We start from the raw sequence: 25,382 nt of genomic DNA, 5'->3' as shown, positions 1-25,382 counted from the left end.
ATTGAACTTATTCGAAAACGAATCGAGGCAGCGCAAAACAGGCAAAGCAAATATGCAGACCAAGCAAGGAAGGATATGGATTATCAGGAAGGAGAACACGTATTGCTCAAAATATCGCCATGGAAAGGATTGACCAGATTCGGCAATAAAGGGAAATTGAAGCCACGATATGTTGGACCATTTGAGATTTTGAAGAAAATTGGGAAGGTTGCGTACGAGTTAGCTTTACCACCCCATATGCAGCACATTCACAACGTATTTCATGTATTCATGCTTAAGAAGTACAATCCTGATACAAGGCATGTAATAGAGTATGAACCAGTAGAACTTTAGGCAGATTTGTCGTATGTAGAGCAGCCGATAAGGATTCTAGATCGGCAAGAGAGGGTATTAAGAAATAAGTCTGTGTCATTAGTGAGAGTCTTGTGGAGAAACCCAGTGGTTGAAGAATCAACCTGGGAGCTTGAGAGTGAAATGTTAGAAAAGTATCCTCAGTTATTTGCATAGTGTGATTCTGAGGACAGAATCCTGTTAAGGGAGGGAGAATGTAACGACCGAGAAATTACGTTTATATTATATTATAATAATGATAAATTATGTGTATTATTATGTGATTAAATGTGTTAAGTCATTAAACCCTAACTGCTATGTGTTATGTGTTGACTGTTTTGATCCAAACGTGTTTTGGATATTTATTGAGCATTTTATCGTCAGTTATATATTTTATATCAAAACCCGTACAGCTCAAAACTATGTTTTAAAATCCCGTATTTCAAACAAAATCATTGGCCCTATTTTATTTAAAATGCCCTATACCATATCGCTATTCTGAACCCTTAGACGTTTTAAAAATTGACCTTTTTCGCGAAAAACGACTTTTCCGGACCCCTTCGGGTACCAAAAACCCCCCACAAAAAATTCATTTTTATTTTTATATGATCATGAAATTATCATATATCATTTTTCTTTGTATTTTTGTAATATTCACAATTTTTGGGAATTTTTAGCATTTATTTTGTAATTTTTGGATATTTAAAAAATTCAATATTAATACCCAAAAATTATAAAAATTGGGGCCAAATATTTTTATTAGGAGTGTAATTAGACCCTTAATTTTACTTAGGGGTATTATTTTCATAAATATAAAAACCTGATTTACTATTAATTAAATCAGTTAATTATAATTAAAAATCAGAAAAATAAAAAGAAAATTAGAAAGGGAATTAGGGTTAGGGTTTGTGAAGAACAGAGCAGGAGGATCAAAGCTGATTTTCATCGTGATTCCGGAGTCCAAATCGAGCGTGTGAGTACTCGTTTTGAAGCTTATGATCTGTAGTTTTCGATTATGTAATTGTTTTTGATGTTTGATTGATTGAATTGAAATTTGTATTTTCGGGTTTAATTTCTTGAATTCGGGTTTGTAGTTCTGTTAATTGTTTCATGATCCTGTTAGCATAGACGTTTAGATCGTTGAATTTGGGATCGATTGGCACCGGGTTTGTGTTCGTTGGCTTCGGTTTCGTGCTCGCCGGAGTTTAGACGCCGCCGCCGCCGTGTTCTTCGCGTTTCCGGCCGCGTTTCGTCGAGAGGAGGACGGGGGAAGGAGGAGGAAGGTGCTAGGAGCGTCGTTGAGTTGCTGTGCTTCGAAACCGCAGAAGAACGAGCCTGGAATCGAGTGTTTTCGCCTCGCCGAAAACCGTCGCCGTCGCCGGATTCTGGGACGGTGACGGCTGTTCTTCGTGACCCGTTAACCCGAGGTCGACCTGGTTTGCAACCCGGAAACGACCCGGGTTTGATCTTTCAGAACCTAAACTCTGTTCTGATTTTGTGTTTTTGAGTAATTAATTATTTATTTATATTTTAGTAATTAAAATCAGTTTTTAATAATTCTAAAAATTAATTAAAAATTAGTTTTAAATTCTGAAAAATAGTATTATTAATTTCTAAATTATTTTATTAAATTATAAATTCGAAATTAATTATTTAATTAATTATTTAATTATTTATCATATTATTTATTAATTATCTAATTAATTAATAATTGGGTAATTAATTAATAATTAGGTAATTAATTAATAAATAAGAATTAGAAATAAATAAGTGATATGATTAATAATCTAATAATTAGTTAATAATTCGAATAGTAATTCGATAATTAGAATTAGTATTCGAGCGATAGTTATTCGAATAATATTGCGGTAATTATTTATAGCGTATAATTAAATATCGGTAACTAATTGATTAGCGAATCGTATGAGTTTCAATAATAATATAATAGTTCGATAATTATGCGAGAATTGCGAGTAGCTCGTAGTTATACGAGTGATTAATCGTCAAGTTGGTTTATAATTCGAGTAATTCGTAGTTATTCGATAAATAGCGTATCAGTTAATTAAATCGATTGATTATTTGTAAATAATCGATCTGATCGAATAAGTAATAATAATTTGTAATAAATAATAATAATTCCTAATAATTAGGGATTAATTATTTTAAAATATAATAATTATTAATTAATTATTTAAAAATATATTTAAGGATTGTTTAATTATAATTAATTATTTATAATTAATTATTAATTAATTAAATCTTGTTTAATTCATAATAATTCAACCGTTAGTCCGATTTGAGCGAAACGAAGACCCCTAGACTCAGAAAAATGAGATGAATTCAATAAAAATAGTTGTAAGTTATAATTTCTTCCGAAAAAAGAGTGGTTTGGTGATAATTAATAGTTCGTAGGTCCTAATAGGGGTATAATTGAGTCGAATAAATCCCGAAAAATTATAATAAAATCAGATAGGACTATTAATGCAGGTATGAGTCTAGAATCGATTATAAAAATAATTATAAGTCTAAAAATTGATTATGTGCTTTATGTGCTACGTGCTTTACGTGATTATGTGAATATCTGTGCTGTATAAATGTATGTGTATATATGCGAGTCAGATAGAAATGCATGGGTAGACTGATAAGGTTGCGTGATATCAATTCAAGATACACGTATATAGTAAGTTATCTAAACGACTAGCTTTCCATGATTGGTTCAGTGTTAGCAAGGCAGAGCAAGTTAGGATCAGAAGACGATGAGTTGAACCAGGTTAAGTACGCGCAAGGCAAGTTTTTCCCCTATTCTAAATTCAGAATAGTGATTTATATTTCCTTTTATCGTATCAGTTACCTTTGATAATCATTGTTCATATACACTGTTACCCATTTATTATTGCTTGTTTCAATTTTATTTCGATTTTTGATTTCACCCAATTTATTGAATTCCCTTTTCATATTTCAATCCTTTTTACCCTTGTTACATATACTCTGGTATATCCTGGTGTTGGGATATATCAAAAGCATTCTGATTGTTCCGGATGCTAAGCCTTGGACTGGATGGTTACTATACGGGCTGGGTTTTACCCAGACCATTATTTAATAGGCCATAGTTGCCTGAGTACTCTTTATGTTGGTTGGGTGTATGCAGTTGGGTATAGATCTGCACTATATTCTGACTGATCAGCAGGTTATAGTGCATATGTTGGTTCTTGTTTCCAGTCTTGTTCATTTGGTACTCGCCAGCATTGGCAAATTACTATCCTATACAGATTCAGATGGTTGTTCCAACCAGCAGCTTATTGGTTCACTTATTTCTCTCTTATACTATATATATTGTTGCAGGCTTGTTGAGCAATTTTGGCTCATCCCCTTTTATTGTTATTCCTATTGTTTTACAGTTAAGGTAGAGAATGAAACCCATCAGGACCCGCATAGTCAAGAAGCGGGTCAAGCAGCGGGACCCTCTTATACCAAGAGTGTTCCTTCCCATTCCTGAAGAGAGCTTTGAATTGCCAGATCAGGTGTAGCAGGATAAGTAGTAATGTTGGGTTGAATAAAAGTCTTGTGTAGTTTGAATAAAAGTTGTGTGGTGAGATTGTAGATAGAATAAAGTTTTTTAACAAAGAGAGTTCTTGAGACAGGTTTTATTTATTTGGGTTTGTAATAAAGTGTAGTATGTGGTTCTTGTTTTCAACTCAGACCTTAAAAGATCCCGAGTAGTGATAGTTCGGGGTAATTATTATATTTATATTCCGCTTGTGCAGGTTTAATTGGTAATTGTTGTTAATAATGCCCCAAATCTATACCCCGGATTTGGAGGGTGTTATATTTACAAGTGAACAAACAAACTATAGAGAAATTCTACAGAATACAGCTTACAAATATTTCTCTGCTTTAACAAGATTACATAGAATAAGACAAGATAATAAAACAAAACCTATCAAGTCTAATTCCATGTTGCTTCACTACTCTATTTCAGCATCTTTCAAAATCTTCATAACTTGCATGGAAATGGTAATGCTTCTTTGTTCTTATTTTCCTGCTAAACAGGCTACCACATTCCTTTTGCAAACAGCCAACGCATGTGACTATGTTGTCACTGTCAACAGATATTTGAATTGATCATCCGTCGGGTACATGCTTGTTATCCGTCGGGTAGTCTTGTTGATCATCTGTCGGGTAGCTTTGTTGATCATCCGTTGGGTAGCCATTTATCACTTAACTCCATTTCATTTATGCAGAATTACAAGACATCTTATATTTATATTTAATCAACCTATTCTGCACATCTACTAGTAGTCTACATGATTCATAAGCTACTACAGAATCTTATACAAAGTTGTTTGCAGAATTGTGCTACATGACTTATTGTTACATAAGCTACTCACCCGATGGATATCAATTAGTCATCTGTCGGGACTATATTGAACCATCCGTCGGGACTATAATTGATTATCCGTCAGGTGCTACAAAATACACTAAGTTAAATCTACTAAGGTGTTTTGATTGACTTATCATCAAGTACGCAACATATTCCTAACACTAGTGTTCCACACCCAGACATATATGTGAGCACCATGCTTATGTTTATGGGCTATTCTCTCATTCCTGTCAAACTAGGTGAGATTAGGAGAATGGGCCTTCGAAAAGAATGGAGCTTTCTCTGTGATTCTTTTATAAAAGTCTTTTCTACTAAAATTAGCAACTTTGATGTAGTTACTTATTCAATGATTAAGAAGCTCTATATGCTTTTAAATGACAAGTAATTTAATTTTAGTAACTTTGTCATGATAGAATTAGGGTATAAATTAAGAAATATCAAGAAAAGGTCAAAGAACATATACTATGCTAGGTTTCTTATGATACTAGCAAACCATATTTCTAAGGACCTCTTGATTGAGAACCCAACAAATAAGCTTGATTGTTGGGTCCAAGAAAAGAGGGTACTTGCTGATCTGAACGGGAACAGTCTTTATAGTGAAGTGCCTCTCAACTTTCTGCCAATCATGAAAGCACCTCAGGTAAGTGAGGTAACTGTTTTCGTCACAACTCTTTCCCGACTTCCAGTTTCTTTGCATTCAACTATGGTTATGGTATCTGTGACTGCGACCAAACAGATACCTAACCAAGCCACAAAACCAAAAACTTATAAATCCAAATCAAAGAAAAAATACTATAGTTCCTCTCAAAAGAAACTAGTTTTAAAAACTACCACAACACATGAGGAGAGTGTGAAGGGTAGTAAGAAATGTGAGGGACATGGTGAACATAAAAGAAGCCCTAGGGATAAGGTGAGAGAGGTTAGTGAATCCCAGCCTAGCCACACCATAGTCTCCCATCAAGCAGTGGTGATTAATAAGGAAAGTAGCACATTGCTAGATGTATCCTCCCAAAAGAATGTATCCATTGTCCATTGAAAATAGCTCATCTCCAAGAGCATAGAACAAAAGGGGTAGGGACACTACAGGCCAAACTCAAACCTACATTTGAAAGAAGAAATTAAAAACTTTGGGGGAGTCACAGGGTGCACACACAGTGCCAACTGCAGTCAAAGACTCGGTTAATGAACCATCTCAAATTCAGGTTGATGTGGCTCCAATAAATATGGAGTCACGGCCAAATTCTCTCACAATCGAAACACCTCACACACATAATTCTCCCACAAACTCACTAGATATGGATATGATAAACACATCAATTCCTGATTCTCCATCTTTGAAACTCATGGAGGAGCCAAAATCTAAAGCAAGTGAGCATCATCTTATTGATGATTTGTTGGCTCACTTGCCCTTTCTTTCTGAAACTACTGATTAGTCTGTGCATACAAATCTCAAATTAATCACCACAAACTCAACTGTAGTTTCACTCCTAACTCTTTCATTTCTACCTCCTCGATGGATATTCCTCATCCGTTGATCAGTGTTTGTCCTTCGACGGATAAGCCTAACATAAGTCATCCGTTGATACTCACAACTGCTATTTCGATGGATATCTCTTATCCTTTGGAAATCTCTACACAGCTTGAAATTTCTAAAATTGTGACAAGTGTAGACGACTTAGTAGCTGTAAAATCACTTCTAGGACTGAGGAAAGGGAGTGATATGAGTGAGAGGCTGGGTTGCTCCCAGGCAAAAGGAGAGAAAAAGAGTGAACATATGCATGTTATTTCTTCTAGCATGGAAAAAGAAAGTGAGAGGAGCCCCATCTTAGATGGTGAAGGTGAGGGTGGGGAGCCAAGGGGAACCCTTGATGAAAAATAAGAGAGAAAATGAGAGAAAGGCAGGAACAGAAGAATGGGAAGATCCCATTGCTAGTGAGTTAATGGATGTCAATGATGTAGATAAAGAGAAGCTATTTTAGCAAGAATATCGAGTTGTTCTAAATTCTATCTCTTTTGATGCAGAGACATTTACTCACCCTGTTCCAGCATATCAGATTCTAACCGAACAGGGAAATGAGCATGCTGAGAAGACTCTACACTTGGTGCACACTATAGCTTCCATGCTAAGGGTAAATGATGTAATCAATTCTCTTCCACCTACAGCTGGTGATTATTTTGATTATCCTTATGGTGCTTCTGGTGATTCAATTGGGATAAATCTCTTAAAGAGGATGCTGAAGAGGTTGGCAAGAATATAGGGGGAGATGTAGAAACTCCGGTCTGGATGTTCACAAATGACTACAACTATCATCACTTCACGTCCACTCTATTCAAGCTCATTCATCAGACTCAAATAACCATCCAAGCCACCACCAATGCCAGTACCAAAAGTCTTCTACAAGCCCATCTTGAATCTCTACAACTGCACAAAATTCAGGCTCTCAAACATAATCAAGATGTGGATGATATCAAGAACACTATTAAAGTGGTTAAAAAGAACATCAATGAAAGAATTGAGTTCAATCTTCCCGAGTCAACAATGATAGACATTCAACAGAAACGCAGGAAGGAAGCTGAATTAAATAGAAAGGTTCAGGCATTGGATTCTAGACTGACACAAGTGGAGATCTCAGTTGCCAAGATACTTTCCAATCAAGAAACTCAAACACATCTTCTTCAACAATTGGTGGCTGCTCAAACATCCAACCCTGCCTTACTTGATGATAATAAAAAGGGGGAGAAGGATATGCATGTCCATGTCCAAGTCAGTAAGGTAATTGTTCCAGCCATTACCTTCACAAAGCCACCAGTGTTAGATAGTATTGATCTAATCAACATAGCAGCAGCTGAACTCAAGCTGAAAGAGCAAATGAAGAAACTTGATAAAAGAATTGAGAAGAAATTTGGTCCAATTACCAATCAAGACAAATTTGTGAAGCACTCCACTCAATTGAGACCAATTCCAATAGATGAAATAAAGTTGGAAAACATGGAAAGAGGTCAAACCTCATATAAAAGACATCAACATGCTAGTGTGATTTTGAAACCTAAGAAACACTCATCAAAACACTCAAGCAAAAATCCAATGGATCTAGTCTATTCAGCTCATAAACCTAATGAAAAGAAGCTACTTGGTCACTCTATTGCAAATCACAAAGATCCAAGAGACTCAGTTTTGAAGAAAAAGGATAACAAAGATCTATAGGCATGGCAAACTGATTTGTGTGATGGCTGGACATCCTCAATTTGGAGAAGACAAAAGAGAAGAGAGATTGAGGCTCAAATCTCAGAAAAAGCAGGCTGACTTAGAAGCAAAGAAACAAGCTGAAAAGCCTGCTACCAAGTCAGAAACTGAGAAGCCTGCTACCATAACTCAAACTGAGAAGCAAGAACCAACGAAATCAGGAAAAAGGTATAGGAAGGAGAGAGCCAAAAGGAAGCTAATATTTGAAGAAGAAAAGGAAGAACCCAAGCCAACTCAGTCTACTACCACAAACCAACAAACTATGCCCATAATGGAGCAAGTTGGAATCAAGGTCCATCATGGGGTGAACTTTAATGGTGAGCCAATCATTCCTAAGGATGAACAAATAGACTGGGAAAGCTTACCTATACATAAGCTAAACATCTCAATTCCAATCATTTCAAAAAGAAGAAAGAATAGAGCAAGCAAGTCAAGTATGTCTCATTTCAATCGAAAATCTCATCTAAACCCAAGCCAACTATCGACAAAGAAGATCAACTCTTTAACTGTGACATGAAGGAATTCTCAGACATTAAACTTTACCTGGATGAGCTAGATGAAGTAAGAGCAATTGATGCCCACAACAGACTCCCAAAAAGGTTGGTGTTCAGGTAAATGGGTGGAAAGAAAATCACTTGGCCTCTTTATAGGATTCTCAATGAAGGCTACAATGTCTTAGTTAAAGTATTCTCTGCAATCAAGAAGGATTTTGGATTCACCAAGGTGGCCAAAACAGAGATACTTAATAAAATTCAACAAATAAGACAAAGCTGGAGAGACCCAAGTGCACTACCAAGAATCTTAACTATTCCTTACACTGGAAGCAGAGTGCACTTGAGGCCATACTGGTTGATGGAGTTTAGAGATGAAAGAAATACCAGAAGATTCTTCAGACTAGAAGACCAACTAAAAATATCAAGCAATGAGACTCTCAAGGAAATACAGGATATGCTGGATATATCTAATGAAGATGAATCTGAGTTCAACAGACAACTCCAATACCAGACAGAAAAGAACAATGAGAAGCTGGGAAAGAAGACTAGACACTCAAGGAAAAATAATTAATTTGCTCAGTCTAGAGGAGCACCTCGAACAAGGCTTGTCAGATTTCTGTGAATTTCTTCTATCAATTTCAATAAAATTTGCAACACTTATCATTTTATCTACTATTGAATGATCTTTTTGTATAAGGTGTTTTGTTATCATCAAGTCCTTCTAAATTTATGCCTAAAACTCTAGTAGACATAAATTGGGGGAGATTGTTAGGAATATGTTGTAAGCTTGATGATATTTCACCAAAACACCTTAGTATATTTAATTAAGTGTGTTTGTAATTTTCAACAGATAATTTTACTTTGTCATCCGTTGAAAGAGTAGCTTATGTTTAAATAAGTTTTTGTAGCACATTCTTGCATAGTATAATGTCTTGAAGGATTAAAGGTTGTAGGATATTCTAAGTCATGTTCACTACTAGAATGATATGCTAAAATAAGTTGGCTAATTGTAAATATTAGATGCCTTGTAATTTTGCATAAATGAAATTGTGTCAACTGCTATGGAAATATTTTCAACGGATGATTCTACAAGGCTTCAACGGATGACTCAAGATACTCTCAACGGATATAGAGACTCAACGGATAATCTACAAAGTCTCGAAAGATAACAAATTCAAATAGCAATTGATAGTGATTTGATAATCACATAGGTTGATTGTATACAAAAGGAATGTTGCAGCCTATTTGCAGGTTTTTGAGAACAAAGAAGCATTTTCATTTCCATGCTTACTTGAAGAAATACAAAGATGCTGGATTGAGAGATGAAGAAACGTGTGATTAGACTTAGACATTTTGTTTTATATGTTTGTCTTTTTCATATGTAACTTGGTGATATATAAATCAAGAGTAGCAAGTAGATTAAAATTATCGATTGAACTGAGAAATAGAAAAAGCCACATCTGTTAGGAATTTCTATGTTCTTTCTTTGTAACTTTACTTGTAAGCAGTTGTGTGTATTCTTCCATCATAGAGTTCTCAATAAATATATATATCTCTGATGGAAAAGATCAATCCACCAGAAAGTTTTTAAATCCTTGTGTTTAATTACTTTGTGTCTTGAATACATATATATTTCATTTCCACACACTTGCATATTCAAACACATATATATTTTGGTAAAGAGTTTTCTTAATTTCCAAAAAAAATCAAGAATTACATTCAACCCCCCTTCTGTAATTCTATTGTTAGATTGTTTGGGAGTAACAATTTATATTTGCGTAAAAAGGCCAAAAATCTTACCACTTTTATTTTCATATCGATAGACTTGGCAGAGCCTGGAGTATATCCAAAGTCAGAAATTTCTCCGACATCAGTCTGAAATATATAAGAATACAAACATACAATTGTTAATGGATTCATCATTCAATTCATTTATAATGTTAATGGTAATTTTTAAAGATGCAATAATAGGCTCTGAGAAAAAAATAGTAAAAAAGTTAAGATTTTATGTATAACGTGTATCAATACATAATTAAATTGAATGGAAATAACTTATTGGAAAATGAACAGAATGAAGGCAATTCTTTATTAGGAGTCGATAACTCCATCATATACAATTTACTAAATCTGAATTTTTTGCGCATGCATAATCATACTCCGTTGAGAGCTAATAGATTGTATCAACGTCCTAGCTGATTAATTAATATGTTACCGTGTGGATGAAGTTGATATGTTTGAGGAGATGTAAGAGAATTTTAGATATTGACTGCAAGTGTTTCTACATAATGATCTAAATGAATAAAAACTACTAAAATCAGGGGAGGACTGCACATTCGGAAATGTGTTTTCTTTTATTATAGGCTGTTAATTTAAGCCTCCCTTAACATTCCCACAGTGAGACAGATGACTCTATCTTTTCTTTGAACCTAATACCAAACATAAAATTTTAGTATGGCAAAGGAAACACACATATGTCATATACAAAGAACTAGGTTAGACGTACCATTTAGTGATGATGATGGAGATAATGGTCCAAGAGACAGTCTCTTGCGACCTACACACGTGAAACCAAATATTTATTAGAAAAACAACACACCAATATATTTTTCATAGTACTGTAGAATCCAGGAAAAAATAATTTTACCTTGGTTGAATGTATCATCCATAATTTGTCGACCAATATCACAATAAGAATAATATCCGCAAAGCAGGGAGCTGAAACCTAACATGATTGTTTTGGGATCCTGACTTATTGTTGATAATGTTTGTTAAAGGATTTTGCATTACACCAACAAATTATTGCATCTCACAGTAACTGGTGTATTTTTTCGTATATCAAGTAAAACAAAAGAAAAACAACTATTACTTGTTCAAATAAATTATCAATACATTATGTACAAAATAAAATGTCAGTCTACTAAATCTATTAAGTTAAGACATAAACCTGGTGAGGTTGTTACATATGAAATGTTATGATTTGGATGATGAGTCATTTTTTCTTACCATGATAGTCAGAAGATCATACATAATTAAAAATTCAATATTTAACTAGTGATAGTCATTTGGTAACTTTTAGTTAAATATGGGCCAAAAACACAACTAAAAGATAAATAATTAAAAAAATGAAAATGCAAAACGATTAATAACCCGAGGGATTCTGAAACTGTATGGATCCATCGACCGGAGACTAAACATTATTTTCTTTTATCGTGTGATGTTGAGATCTTACAGTACTTGCCGCATTAGAGTCTGTAACAAAATAATCAGAATGAACAGAAATATTTTTAATGTGTACGTGAACATAATAGTAATTAATGGCCAAATCAATGTTCATTAAATGATTATTGCTCGTTATAGATGGCAACACCTGATGATCTATGTCGTTGGGTTATAACACTATGATATGCACTTTCTGTTGCAGTAAGATTTTTTTGCAATAGAGTTATTTGTTTCACTGCATCAATACCATTTCTTTGTAAATATATGGTTAGGCGGTATTACTGGTTGATAAAGACAAATATTAGGTTATATTTTTCGATAAACAAATGTCCAAACCTAATGAACAGTTATTGATGAAGTATGCTTATGGCTATTCGAACTCCATTGAGAGCCATCAGATTGTATCAATATCCTCTGTAATGTATCAACATGCTGTATTGTTGATGGATTTGATATGTCTGGGAAAAGATAAATATACTATTCGGATCAATCATCTTGAATTTTACTTCACAATCTAAATAAGAAAATATACCAATATTAGTTGAGCACATAACAGTCGGGTCCATGTTTTCATCTACTATAGACTGCAGAGTTAAGTCGCCTTTACCATTCGCACTGAGAGGCAGATGACTTTATCTTTTCTTCGAACCTAACAACATAAAATTATGAAGTTATACCAAGAAAAAAGATGTACCAAACAGCAGAAGAACATAATTAGACAAACCATTATTTACCGATAATGGAGATAATGATCCAAGAGACAAATGCTTACATCCTATACAGGTATGTGATGATCAAAATTATATTACAGATACAGTGGTTACACGTGAAAACGAATATGCTTAAGGTAAACAAAATTGGTTTGTCCATCTCACTACGATTTTGTGTAAATAGAGAAGAATCAGTACACTATAATATCAAGGATGCTCAGAAAAAGATGATGAACATTGTGTTCAGCAAGAAAGAAGTGTTTAAGAAGTTTTTTGGGTAGTTACCATGTTAGATAAAATCACTCAGTATACTGAAGATGGATCTGTTGATTTTGAAAACAAGTTATATACCAAGATTTTATGGATAGTCCGAGTATTTTAGTGTTAATCCAGTGCAAATTTTAGTTTTGGGTCAACCAACGGGTATAGATGAATGATCCATTTATAATTTTCAGGAGGACCAAGAAGGACATGAAGCGACTATGAGGACAAAAAGTAAGGAAGGGTAAAACGAGTAATTTTGAAATCCTAATGCTAGCAGAAATTGGGAATATATTGATAATTAAATAATTTTTAAGTGTCTCGTTTATTTTTTAGAAAGAATGTTATAAATTACATTTTTTGGTGAAAATTAACGAAAATACTAATTCTAACGGGGTGGTGTTGATTTTACCATTTGAAATACTTGAGTATCATAATTTTTTACTAGATACGCATTTTCCAAATGTGTATTAAAAAATATAATTTTTTTTTGATACACATTTGATAGTTGGATGTCTAAAAAAATAGCCAAGCTGAAAATGCGTATCCTTTATAACTTTGTGACATATCCAACTAGAAATGAGTATTATCATTACCCAATTAAAAATGTATTTGATATTTTAATCATGTATTTTTAAAATAGGTATTTTAATGAATTATACCAAAAAATGATATTTTTTCGCCTTCACTCAACTTTTTATATAATCGAGATAATTTTGATGACATATATATAAATCAAAACTACGGGGTCTTCATGGATGTAGAATCTATTGATTATGTAAGAAATTAAGTCGAACATAAAATCCTATGAAGCTTAATTTTCTTTTAAGAAATGAAGGTTTTAATTTTAAAACGTTAATGTGTAAATTTTAAAAATGGACCCATATACCTGACGTGTCAAGCTCCTATTAGCCACAACACGCAAATCCATGTGTAAGACCCCCACCAATTAATTACACGCACACGCAGACGCACATATATCGTATATGAAAACACACACCAAAAACACACAGTTGTAAATTATATGTAACCGGAAAAAAATGCCCCGGCGAGTAAAAATCCATCTTAAAATCCTCTTAATTCTCACACTTTGTTGTATCTATCCTGTATCTATTCACTCGAGACCCTTCGTTCTCGTCCTTTCTCAAGACGATCTCAAAGACCCATCTCCCTCCGATCCACTCGCCTCTGACTCGTCCGATTCCAACTCGGACTGGGACGAGTTCGGCGACTCCGATTCTAAATCCGACGACGAACTCGACCCGGGCTCCTGGCGCTCCATCTTTGAACCCGAATCTCAATCCGACCCGACCCATGACCCGACCCGGGAAGATGGGTACTACTTGGGGGTCCGGAAGATGGTGGGGGCGGTGAGCAGGGGTGACGTCAAAATGATGGAAGAAGGGGTGAGGTTGATAGAGGAGGAGGCGCGTGGGGGACACGCGCATGCGCAGTCAATGATGGGGTTTTTGTATAATATGGGGGTGTTGAGAGAGAGGAGTAAAGGAAAGGGGTTCATGTATCATTATTTTTCTTCTGAAGCTGGGAATATGCAGTCGAAAATGGCGCTTGCTTATACTTATACTCGACAAGATGTATGTGTTTTGTATAATGTTGTTTTATTTGTTAATGTTAAAATTTATGTTATTTCGTTTTTTGTCGATTTTTTGGTAGGTGAATTGAACCCCATTTGCGGTTTTTGTAGTTTTAGGAACTAATTCGAAAGATTGGATTTTTTGTAGGAAGCTAGTTGAGTTTAAATTTAGGATGATGTTTAAGGTTTAATGAGCTAGAAAGAGTTGTTAATTTGTGTATTGTGATAGTTTTGAAGTGTTACGTAATGCTGATAATTTTGATTAGTGGAGAGAAGCTATATTTAGGACAAGTTTTAAATGTGTATTGTGTTTGAATTACGGGAATGTAGGGGAGGGAGGGGTGAGGGTTAGAACTCAGCTCTACGGGTAAAGTAAGTGTTAGATTACCAAATCTTTGAGAACTTTAAGGTGTTTGGTGGATTTAATATGTATATCTTGATTTCACGAATATAGTTGGTTGATTAAGTGTAGATTTGAGATGGACTAATTTGTTAATTGGTTTTTAAGTTAGGAACTCATGAAAAAGATTGAAGAGTTAGGAAAATGTCTTGGTATGTATATTATGATTAATTTAAAATTTCCTCTCACTTGAAATCCCATTTTTTAAGGACTGATGAGTGGATGCAAATCGTGTTTAGGATGATAATTGATGTAGTGTCAACATTAAACTTGGAAAGTATGGGGTTCGAGGTTTTGAACTTGAGACATGCAGGTTGAATTAAATTATGAAAAATCCAAAACAATAAGGTTTTTGGAGGGCTTAATGTTCGTATTATGCACGTGTTCCGAATTTATGCATCGCTTACTGTTGTCTTACACTTTGTACTAGATTCGGTAGTTATAGGAATGAATTTAGATGCTAAATGTTCTGTTCTGGTAGCTAATGTAGCTTAATCTACTTTTCAGATGCATGAAAAAGCAGTTAAGTTATATGCTGAATTAGCAGAGGTAGCAGTAAATAGCTTTTTGATATCAAAGGACTCTCCGGTGATTGAGCCAGTCAGGATCCACAATGGAGCAGAGGAGAATAAGGAGGCTCTAAGGAAGTCTAGAGGGGAAGAGGATGAGGACTTCCAGATTTTGGAATACCAGGCACAGAAAGGGAATGCAGGAGCCATGTACAAGATTGGAATATTTTACTACTTTGGACTTAGAGGTCTTAGGCGTGATCATGCCAAGGCATTGTATTGGTTTTTAAAGGCAGTGGATAAGGGGGAGCCAAGGTCCATGGAACTTCTTGGGGAGATCTACGCAAGAGGGGCTGGTGTTGAACGAAACTACACGAAGGCACTCGAGTGGCTAACGCTTGCATCAAAACAGCAACTTTATTCAGCTTATAATGGAATGGGATACTTGTATGTTAAAGGTTATGGAGTGGAAAAGAAGAACTTTACCAAAGTAAGAGGCATAGTTTTTTTCATTACATTTTCGTTGAATTTGCATGCTTGATCTTTTTGGAGATTGCAATGAATTTTCCATGCTTGATCTTTTTTTTTGGTGTTTTTTTTGGGGCGGGGGGAGGAGGGAGGGTGGGTAAGGAAAAACTTAATTGTGTCAATTTCAGTAGCAGTTGTGATTAGAAGCATTGTTAAGAAGTAAACTTATATATTTCTCTCCTAGCTTATCCATGGCTAAGAATTGCATTCACAACATGGATAATTCTTAATAATGGTTTATAGGCTATAAACCATGGCATGGATAGTTCTTAACAAGGTATGTACAATTAGACATTCATATGATATATGGTTTATATCATATGCATTTCACGAAAGTAGTCTTCGAAAACCATGAATAAACTATGTTGTTTGAAGGCATATAACTTTTATTTTTACACGTGTAGAATGGTGTATAGGTACAAGGGCTACAGGGTTATTTTATTCCATGAAAATTCTACTCCCTTAATGCATTGTTTTAAAATTTTACTAATATGTTGTTGCAACTAATTACGCAAAGCTGATCTCCTTTCTTTCAGGCAAAAGAATACTTTGAGAAAGCTGCTGACAATGAGGAAGCGGGTGGGCATTACAATTTAGGGGTTCTCTATCTGAAAGGCATTGGAGTTAAGAGAGATGTGAAGGTAGCCTGCAAGTACTTTATAATTGCTGCTAATGCAGGTCAGCCAAAAGCATTCTACCAGTTGGCAAAGATGTTTCACACAGGGGTGGGGCTCAAGAAAAATCTTCCTATGGTAAGTCTTTAAATGGTTTTCCCCTATACATTTCCATGCTCATGTTGCTTTTTATTCTATTAGAAGCAGGTATGTGGTTGGTATTGTTGTCATTTTATCACAGCATCACTATGAAATTGCCTATATGTGTTTTTGTAATACATATAAATTAAACAAAATTTAGAGATGCTTTGGAGTTGATTTCTTTCGTTGTTGTTGGACTCCACTGCATGTAATAGTGCCCCATCTAAGTGGGTGGTTGAACTGCTGATGAGAACCGGGACTAAAATGAAGAGAATGGGATTGGGGGGGGGGGGGGGTGGATAAAGGAACATTACTGATTTGGATACCATGGGTTAAGTAGGGAGTGGAATCCCCTTCTAAACACATGGGCATGAAATTCAAATCTCTTTATTTTTGGCTAAAATACCAGTAACTAAACACCCTTTAAATAAGCTCTTTGATTCACATCAATAAATTTTTACTTAATATTTTTTTTTTGTTCTGATATGGTTATATTTAAAATGGTGCAAGGGACTGACTAAATTTAATATTTGTAATGAATTTTACGGAGAGTTGTTTTTGTAGCATAGTGGATGGATCACAAGGCCTTTTTCTCTGATCTCAAAACCTATTTTGTCTTTAAGAGCAGGGTTCATTGTTTATAAACAAACTTAAGTTTTGCTTTAGCTGAAATTCGCTGATTTAGCCTGATTTACTAGAAAAAAAGAGTATAAAACTTTGCACTTCCTTAAAAGTTTACTAATCCTAAATTAGACAAATTGAATGCAGTTTTTACAAGACCATAGAAGAAGATTAATCATGTTCCTATGGTGTTATATGTTTTTTGCGCTATGTCTTTCTTTCTTAATCCTGAATGGCTTGAATATAACATCTACGTGTGTCCTTATAATGCTCTGGATCTCACTTGGTTCCAGGCAACTGCATTGTACAAATTAGTAGCAGAACGAGGACCTTGGAGTTCTTTATCTAGATGGTCCCTCGAAGCATACCTAAAAGGTGATGTTGGAAAGGCCTTCCTCTTGTACTCAAGGATGGCAGAGTTGGGATATGAGGTGGCACAAAGTAATGCTGCCTGGATACTTGACAAGTATGGGGAAAAAAGCATGTGCATAGGAGAATCTGGATTTTGTACAGATGCGGAGAGACATCAGTGTGCCCACTCTTTGTGGTGGCAAGCTTCTGAGCAGGGTAATGAACATGCTGCACTGCTGATTGGGGATGCATATTACTATGGTCGGGTACGTCTTTTTAAAATTAAATGCCTATTTGCTTGATATATTCTTTTAAAACTAGTAGATGTCTTTCAGTTCATACATAAACTGATTTGTTAATCATGATGTCAGGGAACAGAGCGAGATTATGATCGTGCAGCAGAGGCTTATATGCATGCCAAGTCCCAATCGAATTCGCAGGCTATGTTTAATCTCGGGTACATGCACGAACATGGTCAAGGACTTCCATTTGATCTTCATCTTGCCAAGCGATATTATGATCAAGCAGTAGAGATTGATCCGGCAGCTAAGCTTCCTGTAACCCTGGCTCTCGGTAGCTTGTGGGTAAGGAAAAACTGTGCTGACAGCTTCCTGGTGAGTTCATTTTATCTAGCATACATGCTTTTGGTGTTTATCTGCACAGTAAGAACTGGCATGCACATATTATTGCTGAAAGTAGGAAACAAATATATTACTCCTCATGCACGCTATATTGTAATTTAGTTTCATAATCAATTAGGTTCTTTTACCTAGCAACTAGCAAGCTAAATATCAGTGTCGGTCTCATTCATTTTTCTTAGGAATAGAATATTATTTTATGAACGTGTAAGAAGATACCTGTTCCTCAAATAGTTTCTGTGTTTGCTTGTAGGTTGATGTCATAAATTCCCTGCCTAAAGTTTTTCCAAAAGTGCAATCATGGGTGGAGAATGTGATCATGGAAGAAGGAAATGCCACAATCCTCACACTCTTTGTTTGTCTCTTAACTGTACTCTATCTTCGGGAGCGACAAAGGAGGCATGCAGTTGTCGTAGCTGGGGAGGCTGCCAATATACATCAACCCAATGACCCTGTTGCACCTATAGGTCTATAAAACCCAAATGTTGGTATTGCGCTTGCTTCGGGGTTCGTTAAATACTTCTGTAGAAATGATGATAACTTCTTGATGTTGGTTCACCGGGAAGTTACTGCCTAACTGTAATGCAGATGGAAGTTGTAAAACACGTAGGTTTAAAATGGTCAAGAAATTGGCCAACATTTTTCTTGTACGTAATGAGGATTTTACTAGAATTATACACAGTTTAGTCGTGGAAAATGTGTAGAACATATTGATATTCCGTCATCTTGTTCTATTTATACAGCATAAATTCAGAGGACCAAGATAGGAAGGCAGCTTTTGAATTTTAGTTATATATGTTAGAATCTGTGTATTGAGTTGAATCTAGTCACAAATTAGTTACCGTATTTATCAAGACTTCGGCAGATTGTTGGTTATATTAAATGAATAACGCTTCTTGAAGTTTTCTCGGATTTAGAGTACGTAACTTATATCTTGTGACCTGAAAAAAGAGATTGAGTAGTCATTTCAAGCTGCTAAATTAATTTCAACAAGTTAGAAACATTACGAATGGCTTAAACAGGTTACCAAAGAAATGAGCTTAGCATCAACAGAAAAACACACAATTTGATAAACCAACCAAAGTTCTAACAAAGATACGCCAAAGCAAGACGTGCTTAAAATGGAAAAAAAACAAGACCAAAAATAGTGAATAACAATACGTTTCAAGTTTGCAATTGTCGAAAAATGTGTAGTGTACCAATCCAAATTGAAAAGGCTCAAAACTATTTAACAAAAATATAGAGTATCTTACAAGGAAATTTAATCCAAATACGGTGACGTTTACAGCTACCTGTCGCTATATATTGTCCTGGTGTACCTGATAATCGAAAATCAGGAGCAGTATACAATATATTTTGCTGCTATATATAGCCTACGGATCATAGTGATTGAGAGCATGGCGTTTCCACCCCAGACACAGCATTGTCAGCATGGAAAGGAGTATCTTATGCACCCTCCTCCGCAACATGTTCAAAAGGGCTACAAACCATCTAACAAGCTTATTGTAATCTTTCACTAACCTTATATCAATTTCTATCAAGTCTATGATACTTGCACAGAGTAACGTTCATGATTCTTTCTCACAAATATTTTTCCTGCTTAAAGAAGATAATTGGTTTAAATATTAATCTGACGAAAATTATTGACAAGGGAATTATATATTCTGCAGGGTAAGGTGGCACTTGTAACTGGAGGTGATTCGGGCATAGGTCGATCTGCATGCTGAGTACTTTGCTATGGAAGGTGCAACAGTGGCCTTCACCTATGTCAAGGGACATGAAGAAAGGGATGCAAAGAATACCCTTGAGATACTATGGAAAGAAAAAACCCCGGATGCAAAGGATCCAATTGCGATTGCCACAGAAGACCTTGGGTATGACCATAATTGCAAGAGGGTTGTTGAGCAAGTGGTGATTGCATTTGGGAAAATTGATATCCTTGTCAACAATGCGGCTGAGCAGCACAAGGCTAGCTCTGTCGAGGAAATTGTCGAGGAGCGGCTTGAGAGGGTTTTCAGGACTAATATTTTTTCCTACTTCCTTGGTGATGCAAAACAGGCTCGGCCTTTATATATTGAAAATATAGTTTTACTTCTTTTTCTCTTTTCAAGGTATACTTCTGAGTCGGTAATTGGTACATTCCGAATCGTAAATATTACCTAATGTCACAAATTAAAGATGTAATACATGCATGTCTTTTCAGTTAGTAAATAGCATTCGAATTTAAGATTTAAACTTGTATTTTGGCAAAAGTAGTAGTACATATTTTGTGAAATGATGATAACTAAAATTTCAGGCATGCGTTAAAGCATATGCCGGAAGGGAGTTCCATAATCAACACGACATCAGTAACCGCATACCAGGGAAAAGAAATTCTGCTAGACTACAGTTGTACTAAAGGCGCAATTGTATCATTTACTAGAAGCCTGTGGCATTCGAGTCAACGCAGTGGCTCCAGGGTCCAGTTTGGACTCCTTTGACCCCTGCATCTTTAGACGTAGAGGAAGTAGTCCGATTTGGGACTGATGTTCCGATGAAGAGGGCTGCACATCCCTCTGAAATTGGCACTGCTTATGTCTTCTTAGCTTCAAATGCGGATTCCTCTTATTACACTGCCCAAGTTCTTCATCCTAGTGGTACCAAAGTTGTTTGTTAACATCATTTCTTAAAAGTTTCTCAACTGTATGCTAAATTAATTAAATTTGCAGGCGGGGAAATCGTGAATGGTTGAGATGTCAATCGGAGTCACGTACTGGTATTTACAACATCTCCCAGGAATATATAATTATGTTATGGCTTGATGTGTCATAAATAAAGCGTAATGCTAATTGGTTTTACTCCTGTGGCTGGCTATCTGGTTGTTGCTTAATAAAGGAGTATTCTGTATGTGTTCGGGTTGGTGACCCTCTAGTTAATTGCATTTGCAACTTCCACCTTTTATTTAAAATCAAAACAGTATACTTATTTTGTAAAATATATTTTGCAACTCTTAATTTTTAATATCAACTACAACATGTTATAAAGTTAAAATTGAGATATTAATATTAATAATTAAAATTTCAAATTAATTAAAATATTTATTTTAATACATTTTTTACATGAAAAAAATTATAGCTATTTTCTATTAGTAATATTCTAAATTAATCATATTGCTAAATACTTAAAATATATTTATTAAGCAAAATATATGTTTATATTTTTATAATCATAAAGTTTCTAAATATATATATATATATTTTTTAAAATTTTAAAAATTATACTGAGTAATAAAATAATTGACATTAATATTATTTTTATAATTTGAAATTCTAAATTTTAGTTTGATTTAAAAAAATTTAAAATTATTATTTAAATATTTTGCTGAATAATTTTACCCTTCATAATATAAATATTTTTAATAAAATGTTGAAAGGGATGCATATTGTATGTGATATCTAAAGTTAGGGGTTCCAAAGTGTATTTTTGAAAATAAATATATAGTTTTGTTATTCAATAAAAGGCCGGGGTTGCAAATGCAATTAACTCATATATATATATATATTATATTTTAGTTTGAAAAACTATATTTAGTTGTGTTACATAAATTCTTTTAAATTATTTATCACAATTTCATAAATTTGACTTTTAAAAAGTGAAACGGCCACAAAAACTATGAAAACAAGAGATTAGCCAATATATAATTTGGTTCAACCTCCATTTACATTATCCATTTTAACACTATTCAAATTCCTTCACCAATAACCAATTATATTATCATTTATAGAGTTTCCAAAATTCAAACCCCGACAATAACAAACATTATTTAATATTAAAATAATGCACTTCCCAAACTTTTAAGTTCGGATCCCCTCCAATAAAAAAATTTATATTTCTAATGTTTGAATTACAACAATAACAAGCATTTATATTATTTTTATTGTTAAAAATATAGTTAACCGTTCAAGTTCCAATCATATATTATTTTATAATATTTCATATCACCTTTAAATTACACGCATTCAAATTAAAATAATATTTAAATTAAAATAATATTTATATAAATATTATTTAATATTAATTATTTATCAAACTTTTAATAAAATTATATAAAATATTGATATGGGCCTAAAGTTAGCCTAGAAATATAGTAAATGTTGAATTAATTAGACCAGATACGGTCCAATAACGAAGCCCATTTTATGAGGCCCAAAGCCCTGATTATTTATTAATTTCGTAATTAATAAATAGGGAGGATGACCACCTTATTAAATAAGTCCTAACGATGATGTAATTCCATAAGAGATAGCCTCAAGGGCACCTACACCAACTAGGAATCTGATTCCTCTATTCTAGGACTTCAAAGTCTATCCAAAGTCTGAGAACTTGATCAACAAGTCTCCTATCCCTAGTCCAATTCAAGGACTCTTAACATCTATATAAAGGGATCTACCCCTCAACAAGAACTACGTTTTTTGGCTTGATTCTCTAATTCACAGAGATACGTAGGCATCTCGTAAAGGCAGAGTTAAGCTACGAAACACGAGAGCAGCCATTAAAGGCCTTGAGCTCCCGAACCTTAGCAATAAATACAGCAAATAATAACCTTAATTTTTTATCCATAACATTTGGCGCCGTCTGTGGGAAGCACAACAACAACCATGGCGAGAACACGAAGAACAATTAGAGCTCTAGAGGAAGGAACACCATCAGAGACAACCCAGGTGATTTCGTCAACCGTGGAGGTTCCTCCCCATTCAACTTATGCATCTACTCAGGGGGAAGCCCAGATAGGGGCAACTCAACCTCAGCCACAAAGGACAACTCCCCCGACTATTCAAGGTACGAATCCTCAAGTTCAACAAGTACATATACCTGTGAATTCTCGACCCTTCGGGTATGAATATTCAACTATTGTTACTACTAACCCCCCTTTTGGGATGCCCCTTCACCCTGAGGTTGGAGGAAGCGGATATGCTGGGCGAAGCGAAGCACGAGGGCAGTCACCCCCCTATATACGAGGTTTGGGTCCTATCCCTGAGGATCGGGAATTTTCTGGTCCTTACACTGAGAGAGACTCCGAATCTTCGGATGATGAAGTGGCCCCGAGAAGGAGGCGTCCTGGAAAAGAGCCAATGGCCGATGGAAGGCAACGCCCCCAAAGCACCCCAGGGGCGAATCCCCAAGAAGTGCAGGAAAGGATCAGGGCTCATGAGGCTGAAATCCAAAGGCTGTGGCGTGATTTGGAGGCTCACCAGGCCACCAGACCCCAGATACCTCCTAGGGGGAGAAATCCTCCTCCTGTCATAGACCTGGATGGTCCGGTACGAAGAAGGGCTACTGTCCCAAGAACTAATCCAAGCAATCTCCTTCCCCTTGGAGATCCTGATGATCCAACCCCACCCTTCACAGAAGAGATAATGAATGCCCATATCTCAAGGAAATTCAAGATGCCCACTATCAAAGCCTATGATGGCACGAGAGACCCCGCTAATCATGTTAGGACATTCTCTAATGCACTGCTGCTGCAACCCGTGAATGATGCTATAAAGTGTCGGGCCTTCCCTCAAACCCTGTCGGGTATGGCTCAAAGATGGTACAGTCGCCTGCCCCCAAATTCTATTGGATCGTTCAGAGAATTAAGTCAGGCTTTTATTAAGCAATTCATCAAGAGTCCACGAGAAAAGTTCAGCATCTCTTATGAGTCTTGTGCAGGGAGCTAAGGAATCCTTGAGAGATTACCTGAATCGTTTCACAAAGGAGGCTTTAAAAGTCCCGGACCTTGATGATAAGGTAGCCATGATAGCACTGCAACAAGGAACTAGGGACGAGTTTTTTAAGATGTCCTTGGCCAAACGTCCCCCTGAAAGCATGTTGCAGCTCCAAGAGAGGGCAGGGAAGTATATCAAGGTTGAAGAAAGTATGAGGAAGACCGTAGTAAGTAATGAGCCCACTGGAGGTAAGAAGCGGAAAACTGATTTAGAATATATTGTAAAGGACAAACATCCTAGAACCGAACAAAATCCTGATTCAATCCCCAAGAAGGGAGGACCTGGGCAAAAGTTCACTGAATACGCTAAGCTAAATGCTCCTAAAAGCCAGATTTTGATGGAGCTTGAGAAAGACAGAGATATTCGCTGGCCTAAGCCCTTGAAGGCTGATCCCGCCAAGCTAGATAAGAGCAAGTATTGCAGGTTTCACAAAGATATTGGCCATGACACCGATGAGTGTAGGAATTGAAAGATGAAATTGAGTTTTTGATTCGAAAAGGAAGATTGAACAAGTATACTGGAGATGGAGGGGACAGAAATAATAATGGAAGGAAGAACTTTGAAGATCGTAGGAGGGACCAAGACGATCAGGGGCGAAATCCCCAACCCAGAGGGTCGGTTATAAATGCGATTTTTGGAGGACCGCGACGCCCTCGAGGACCTGTGATAAATACGATCTTTGGAGGTCCAACTGCTGCTGGATTGTCCAAAAATTCCAGAAAGGCATATACTAGGGAGGTTATGCATATTGTTAGAGAAGCCCCGAAGAGGGCCAAGACAGAAGTAACATTGGCTTTTGATGATTCCGACCTAGAGGGTGTGAAGTTTCCCCATGACGACCCGCTGGTCATAACACCGATAATAGGAAATAGCCCGGTTAAGAGGGTCCTTCTGGATAATGGTGCTTCTGTGGATATCTTGCTCCACGACACCTTTCTAAGGATGGGGTATAACGACTCCCAGTTGACACCAACCGACATGCCGATATATGGATTTGCTGGAGTAGAATGTCCTGTGGAAGGGATAATCAAATTGCCGACCACCATAGGTACGGAACCAAGGAAAGCAACGCAGATGCTGGATTTCGTGGTGGTAAAGGTGAGTTCAACTTATAATGCTATCATGGGGAGAACATGGATACATGCCTTCAAGGCAGTCCCCTCTTCCTACCATTCAGTCATGAAGTTTCCCACCCGAAACGGAATTGGAGAAGATAGAGGAGATCAAAAAATGGCTAGAAGCTGTTATGTGGCCTCTTTGAGGGCAGATGAAATCGGGGGGCAGGTTCTTCCTATTGAAGATATGGATGTTCGAGAAAATGATGAGAATAGAGGAAGGCCAGCAGAAGAATTGGTTTCGGTTCCTTTAGACCCCGAGAATCCTGAGAGGATGACTTTCATTGGAGCCACATTAGAGGAGCCCCTTAGAGGGAAGTTAGTGAAATTTTTACAAGAAAATAGTGATATGTTTGCATGGTCAGCAGCTGATATGCCAGGCATAGACCCGGAGTTAATTACTCACAAGCTGAACGTGGATCCAAGCCGGAAGATAGTGAAACAAAAGAAAAGAAATTTTTCCCCGGAAAGACAAGAGGCTATAA

The 25,382-nt window shown here is 35.9% G+C and overlaps 1 protein-coding gene and 1 pseudogene across 1 annotated transcript; both read left to right on the top strand.

The window, feature by feature from the left end:
* Positions 1 to 13,607: 13,607 nt before the first annotated feature.
* On the top strand, positions 13,608 to 18,851 carry LOC141664373 (ERAD-associated E3 ubiquitin-protein ligase component HRD3A). The gene is made up of 6 exons (XM_074470315.1): positions 13,608 to 14,234; positions 15,141 to 15,632; positions 16,207 to 16,422; positions 17,340 to 17,663; positions 17,769 to 18,011; positions 18,289 to 18,851. The coding sequence occupies exons 1-6, from the start codon at positions 13,680 to 13,682 to the stop codon at positions 18,508 to 18,510; spliced, it is 2,052 nt and encodes a 683-aa protein (XP_074326416.1). The 5' UTR covers positions 13,608 to 13,679; the 3' UTR covers positions 18,511 to 18,851.
* A 498-nt stretch (positions 18,852 to 19,349) lies between these two features.
* LOC141719947 (glucose and ribitol dehydrogenase-like) lies at positions 19,350 to 21,036 on the top strand (annotated as a pseudogene).
* The last annotated feature ends 4,346 nt before the right edge of the window (positions 21,037 to 25,382 follow it).

This window comes from Apium graveolens, chromosome 1, assembly GCF_009905375.1.
Source record: "Apium graveolens cultivar Ventura chromosome 1, ASM990537v1, whole genome shotgun sequence".
Classification (NCBI taxonomy): domain Eukaryota; kingdom Viridiplantae; phylum Streptophyta; class Magnoliopsida; order Apiales; family Apiaceae; genus Apium; species Apium graveolens.
This window is presented reverse-complemented; position numbering and strand designations above follow the sequence as displayed.